Consider the following 6,582-nt stretch of genomic DNA (forward strand, 5'->3'; position numbering starts at 1 on the left):
ACTACTGTTTTAGCCACACTCCCGATCGCACCTCCTGTCCGGGAAGCTGAAAGTAAAAAGTTGGTAACCCTAGAGCACTGTCTTATAGTAACAGGCTGATGGTGTGTTAGGGAAGTTGGTTTGGGGGAGAAAGTGACTTATGGGGCCCATACAGTTACAATGTATTGCCCCAATTCCCCATTCTGCCGGGATCTGGGAAATCCAAAATGTTGAATGTAAACCTGACCAAAACATTATCGAGGTCAGCCAGTCAGGGTTTTTTAGCATGCTGTTTTTTTCCCTGATCTGCCGACTGAACGTCGATAATCGATGTCCGCGGATTGGCGTTTTTGGTAGCCTTTCAGCATCAGGGAATTACGGCGCTGATGTATGGCCTGCATTAGAGTGCTGGCAATTTCCTTCAATTAAACAGTCACAAGCCTTCCTAAAATTCCTAGGCTCACAGGTAAACTGCATGACGAGCTGTGATTGCTAGCCGTTCCACCCAGAGAGTATGGCTGAGGGTGTCAGTAGTGGTAATTATCACACACCTCTCCATGACCAAGATTGTCCTAGTAATTCTCCCTCCTCATGCAAGACTGTACTAAGAAGTACAGTCTTTATATCACCCTGATGCTACATTGGATTGTAATTAACTAATGAACTTATTTAATTTTTTTATGTCTCCGGTGCATTTTATTTTATATAATTTTTTTTTTTTTCATTTTCCATGATTCTTGACCAGATAATTCCCTGTTGAGCACAGAGAGCCCTCCTACTCCTACTATGTATAGATATCGTCCGGGCTACAGTAGTGCAAGTGGTGCTCCTCCTCCCAGTTCAAAGGTAAGTGCAGTTGTGTGACCTTATTGCAGGTGTTACCACAACCTAGCCACAGGTCCAGCAGTCCTGACAACCTAAATAGAAGAGAGATGGCTCAGTCAACAAGCCGTGATGAAAACAGGTCCTAATGGATTTCTGCTCAGTCCTCAGACCCGTTCAGAACTTTGAATTTCCTGCCTAGTATCATTGGTTTCTCTTCTTACTGCTGTCGCCTCCTGGCTGCAGTCTGATAATGGTGGGGTTCAAGGTGGTTTCCCCAGCTAGCAGAGCTTGTCGAAGCTTGAGCAGTCTTTTAGTGTAATCTATAATATACGTCCGTTTCGGACTGTAGTTTTGTTTTTGTTTTTTTTATTAATATTATTTTATGACTTGATTTTATACAGAGGCCCAGTTGAAGGTGTAATAAGGCAATAAAAATACAAACCTGTTGTTGAAATAAATTAGCCAAACTGTTAGCAATGCCCACCTGTAATCTTGTTGGTTGCGTGGAAGGACGGATAGGGGGCAAGATTCTGGTGCGCAGTTCTGCCGTCCTGCAGGAGCTTCTGCCAAAGGAAATAGAGTGTATAAGTCTGCTGCATTTATTGATGTATACTTTTGAAAAGACTGCACTAGGCTAACAAACAGGAATATGGTGCTGGTTAGGTGATGATATTCCCTGCATGCACGTAATGGCATGGACTCTTGAGTTTGATGTCCTGTATTGTTTTTATGGGCAGCATTTATGGTATCAGTTACAGCTGTTGTTTCTATCATTTGCAGGTAAATGTATTAAGAGATTGCTCTCCAATATCATATTTATTTTACAGCTCAGATTGAATGGTATTAGTTTCCTGTGAGCTGCAGGACATTTGCGCACATTGCACTGCTTTGTTATATAAGCCTCTGTGGCTACTCTATGTATGCCCATTATGTCCACAACAGCCTGACATTTCTTATTCTGCATTTGTCTTTTCAAACAGCTGTCCCGTGTAGACAGTCTGCAGGACTCTCCTATGCCAACATCTGATCTGTCTCGCCCCCCAAGTTCTCGCTCTGAGCCCAGCCTAGAACCAGATTCCTGCCACCCACCACCGGCCCGCTCGTCCAGTCTGCGCTCTGCCATGGGCACTTCTGCACCACTCCCCTCTCTTCCCTCAGAAGGAACAACGTCCACTTCATACAAAAGTCTAAACCAGACACAGAATGGAAGTCTGTCCTACCAGAGCCTGTTAAGCCCGTCTGATGAGACGGAGCCTGAAACTGCTGGATACTCCTCACCCTATCTCTCAGCTCGGGAACGCCTCCGACCAGCCTGCCCTCCCCCGATTGCTCCTCGCTATGGCAAGCCTCGGATCAGCCATCACCGTGTTGCAGATACAGATGTAGCAGCTCTACCCTTGCTGACACTAAAGTGAGTTTGAGAAGGAATTTCCAGTGTTTCTTTATGGCACACTAACGGTAAAATGCGTTTTATTAAATGCCTAATACAGAGGCATGCATAAGCCAGACAAACGTCGTGGCCGAATGGTCTGTCATCCAGACTATGGTTGATTTCCACAATCTATTGTATTGTAAAATGATTATCATATGTGATTGTTACGTAGTCTGTGAAGGGGTTGGGTACAGCGCTCGGGATCCCGGCTGTCCAAAACCCGGCACCCCGACAGGAAACTTACCTACACATGTCGGTATCCTAACACTAACCCTCCCTCACCGCTGCCTAAACCTAACCCTCACCCCTTAATGCCTTACACTCCCCCTAGTACCTGACCCCCTAACCACAATACTTACCGTTGGGATGCTGGTGCCAGAATTCTGAGCGCTGGCATCCCGATAGCCATTATTTAACTACATCCCCTGTGAAGAGATAATGTGCCTGATTCTGGGTGCCATATAAAGCTGTCACAATTCCCAGAAGGTCATTGGTGAATTTAGTAAGGGTTGTTTCCCTAGAGTAGAGGGGGCGGAAAATACATTGAATAGTGTTAAGAGTGGGAAGAGATTAATGGGGGGTGAGATGGAGAGAAACAGTCCTCTCAAGGAGCTGGGAGGCAAACGGAAGGTGAGAGATGGAGCCGTAGTTTGAGAGAGAGAGTCGGGATTAAGTCTTAATGGAGGATGAAAATAGTGCAAGTTTAATGGAGGATGTGACAGTGCCGGATGGGCAAGATTAGAACAGGCTTCAGTAGAGCGGGAATAGGGTCCAGGGGTCAAGTGGTGGGATGTAAGATGAGAGGAGGACACACACTTTATGGAGGGTCTAGATGTCATTGTGGATTATGTGAACCGAAGCAAAGTAGGTGGCAAAATCTACGGTAGTGGTGGTGGAGGGAGTTGAATGTGACCAAGAGAAGGTGAGTATATGTAGATTGGGAGGAGATTAGAGGCTGTAAGTATGAAAGCTTGGCATAGGTAAGGACAGAGCTGCAGGAGGGGAGTATGAATTTGAAGTGGAGGAAACAAGCATGAGAGTACAATTATATTCCCATTGTTTACAATCGCTCCGTATATATCTGTCAGTAATGATTCTGTGATTGCTATTGATACTAGTTGTATTTGTTGTAACTTTTAATATTTTTTGTTTAATTTAACTGTCCACTGAAATTATGAAATAATTTTTAAAATCATAGGGGGAGGGTTAGGATACTTATCTTCAGGTGTCTGGATTCTGACTGCCGGGATGCCGCTGACTGTATTCTGACCGCCAGCATTCCGACCGTCTGGATCCCATACCCACCGACATACAGATAGACAGATGTCTTCAAAACCTATACCAATAGCCCTGTATTATGTATACTGTCACTGCTCCACTTGCTCCTGCTGGCAGCTTCTTGTTGGCGGACTACATGCTGCCTGTCTGAAGAAAAGATGGCAGGAGTGAGGCGAGTCCAAGTAATGCCTGCTGCACTCCTGCTTACCCGGTCTTCTTTCAAACAGGCAGATTGATGGCCAACAACAACCAGCTGCTAGCGGGGCTCTGCATCAGACGAATGTTTAGAGGATGTGCTGAACACCGGACTCGTGGTAAATATATTTTTGGGATCTGGTTGTACTTTGGAATTTCACGTTTTGGGTTGAATTGAACTTTCACTCTTTGCCATTAGATAAAATGTACGCACATCTTTTTCACAAAAAGTTGCCTAATCAGGCCATTTGTTGGGTCAAAATAAAGGCCAGATGGGATTGGCCCAGATTTATATGCTAGTATAACTAATTTTTTAAATATTCTGAAAAGTATTTATGAAAGTAATTGCTTAGTCTGTACTCTTAACGTAGCAATCATGAACGATCTATTCTCCGACAGTCCATGTTTTTGTTCTGAGATGTTCCTTTATGTCTCTCTGTAGGGACGAGACTACTGTAAAGTCGGTGCACTCTCGCAGCAATGGCCAAGCTACTGTCTCTCCTCCGGTCAGCCCTTCACGTCCCGGAGGTGTAAAGACTGTATCAGGTGTGGGAGGAACTACTTATGAGATATCCGTATGAATAGATGAGAACTTTTGGACACACAGGTGGTCAAAGTGACCAAAGTTATTAGTGTGAGAATCAACAATGGCCAACGCTGGACTCCCTCTGTGTGTCCACACGTCGTGTTCCTGTGGAGTCACTTGTGGGTTCCTTTTCTTTGTTTTTATTTTGTTTTGTTTTAAAAACTTTTCCCACCAACAATTTTTTTTATTTTATTTCACATTTAATTTTAGGGCCAGAAGGTGGGCTGTTTAACAGGGATGCAGATTTCTCTGAGAACATCCAATTTTTTGAATTTTTACTGAGCACCGTCTGTCTTTTTATTGCTAAAACAGCCATTTCTTACTCCATTTTCATCTGGACTCTTTTGCCACCAGAGTGCCAGGGATGCCATGTATTCCCTGCCCAGGCTACAGGGAGCGTGGTATATAAGGTTACACCTGGTGATCGGTTTTTGGACAGAAGGCTTTCTTATACGTAGGCGTGGAAGTTGGGTGCATTTTTTTTTTTTTAATGTTTTATATATATATTTTATTATTATTATTATTTTTTTTTTCATCTGAGGAGGAACATGATCTGCACAAGTTTATAAATAAGAGATGAATATATGATATTATTTTACAGCTGGGGAGCAGGCAATAAATACCCCTCCACCTCCAAACAATGGAGAAATGAGGGAGGGTGCCTTCATTTTTATTATTTCATTTAAAAAAAAATAAATAAATAAAACAATGACCAAATTCTGAGACCTGTAAGGTGGGTGCGAACGTATGTGTATTTTGATTGGTAACAAATACAGTACTATATGATCGTTGCTTCCACCTATATGTATCCATCCTCATTCATTTGTAGATAGCAGTCCTTAAAAGCTTTCTCTTTGCCCTAAATACGGAGATTTATCCCTACCACTTGGCACTGGCTCCTGTTTCTTCTGCTTGCCTCCTGCTGCTTTTCCTCATCCTCATTGTCTGCACTTTGGGCCTGATTCATTATGGATCTCAACTGGGAATGCAATAGCGATTACGCACGCAGTCTAACTGCGATATTATGCTAATCCATTGCGATCGCTTTGCCGTCACAGCACTACATAGGGATGACCACTAACATCCATAGTGTTTAGCAAGACTGCGAAAACATCGGTACAATCCAGTACCATCGCAGCGTCAGATACACTTGCACAGGATCTGACCTTACTCAGAAATTGCTAACTTCAGCGCACGCTATCAGGCTGCGTAGTGGCTAATGCACGCCCCTGCAACGGCGTTCGATTGCACTGGCACGCCTGCGTTTTGCCAACCACCCCCCCCCCCCCCCGTCACCACCCACAAATGACAATTCCTGTAAATCACTCTGCGATGGGTCTGCGTAGTCACTGCAATCGCAGTCCCGATCGCAGTGGCCGGCACGCGCACTGTGGTGCATACTCCTGCCCAGAACGCAACAGTTTGCCGATTGCGTGCATATTAGCAACTGCGATCCGAGCTGAATCAGGCTTTTTGTCTTCACTTTCTATTTGTCATACTTGCTGTCATGTCCTTTTTTTCATTATTTATTTTGCTTTTTTTGTTTGCTGTTTACCCTCTTGTAACATGGTGCAGAAATCGCTGCTGAGTGTGGGCTACACACTGGGCAGGTTGCCACACTGCGCGGAACCGACAGTGAGAAGACGCTGAGATGCTTGAGATAGTTACACTGTGTGATAAGCTTGCAGCATATAGCAAAGCTTATATTCGTCCACCAGTTCCAATAAAAGAACCTCTGTAAAATAGATGCAGACAGTCAACTCAAAGCTCAACATCAAATTTGGGTAGTGTTCCTAAATTCAAAAATGAGAAAAGGTAAAATACCAAGGAAGCAAGCTTTTTTTGCGTCATATGGTGCCAGACCCTCGGCGCAACATGGACTCTCCACCATGGGCAGCGATCCCTGCGCTTCATTACCTTTTCCAGAATTTTGTGTCTTATTGACATTATAACTGCGTACAAAGTTGATTATAGTGTACTAGGCGCAGTAGATTAGCACTTTTGTCGCAAAGACATTGTTACAAAAGTCACAGATTAAGCATAACAATTCGTGGAGCAAGGCATGGCGCAGGTCACTCATATTGGACCTATGTCTTTTGCCTTATTACGTAGATTTGTGACAATCGGGTTAGGTACGCGATCCCGGGCAATGGTGGAACTCCCGACACATGCAGGTAAGTATTCAAACCCTACCCTGAACCCACTTTTCCCGCAGCCTAACCCTCCCCCTAGTGCCTAACCCTTAGTCGAAATTGCAGAGCCAGGATTCGCGCTCGCTAACACTAGT

General features: G+C 44.3%; 1 protein-coding gene across 2 annotated transcripts in view; it reads left to right on the forward strand.

Moving 5' to 3' along the window:
- The window catches only part of ZDHHC5 (zDHHC palmitoyltransferase 5), a 64,310-nt gene extending 58,586 nt beyond the window's left edge, over nt 1-5,724 (forward strand). Inside the window, exons 10-13 of one of the 2 annotated variants that reach the window (XM_088473498.1) lie at nt 725-825; nt 1,785-2,215; nt 3,742-3,828; nt 4,152-4,241. In XM_088473498.1, the coding sequence (XP_088329624.1) occupies nt 725-825; nt 1,785-2,215; nt 3,742-3,802 (593 nt within the window). In that variant the 3' untranslated portion in view covers nt 3,803-3,828; nt 4,152-4,241. Of the gene's footprint in view, nt 1-724; nt 826-1,784; nt 2,216-3,741; nt 3,829-4,151 lie in introns of both variants that reach the window. The other variant, XM_088473497.1, reaches the window with a different exon arrangement.
- Nucleotides 5,725-6,582: the final 858 nt, after the last annotated feature.

Source organism: Taudactylus pleione, unplaced genomic scaffold, assembly GCF_031769625.1.
Source record: "Taudactylus pleione unplaced genomic scaffold, aTauple2 ptg000136l, whole genome shotgun sequence".
In the NCBI taxonomy this organism is placed as follows: Eukaryota; Metazoa; Chordata; class Amphibia; order Anura; family Myobatrachidae; genus Taudactylus; species Taudactylus pleione.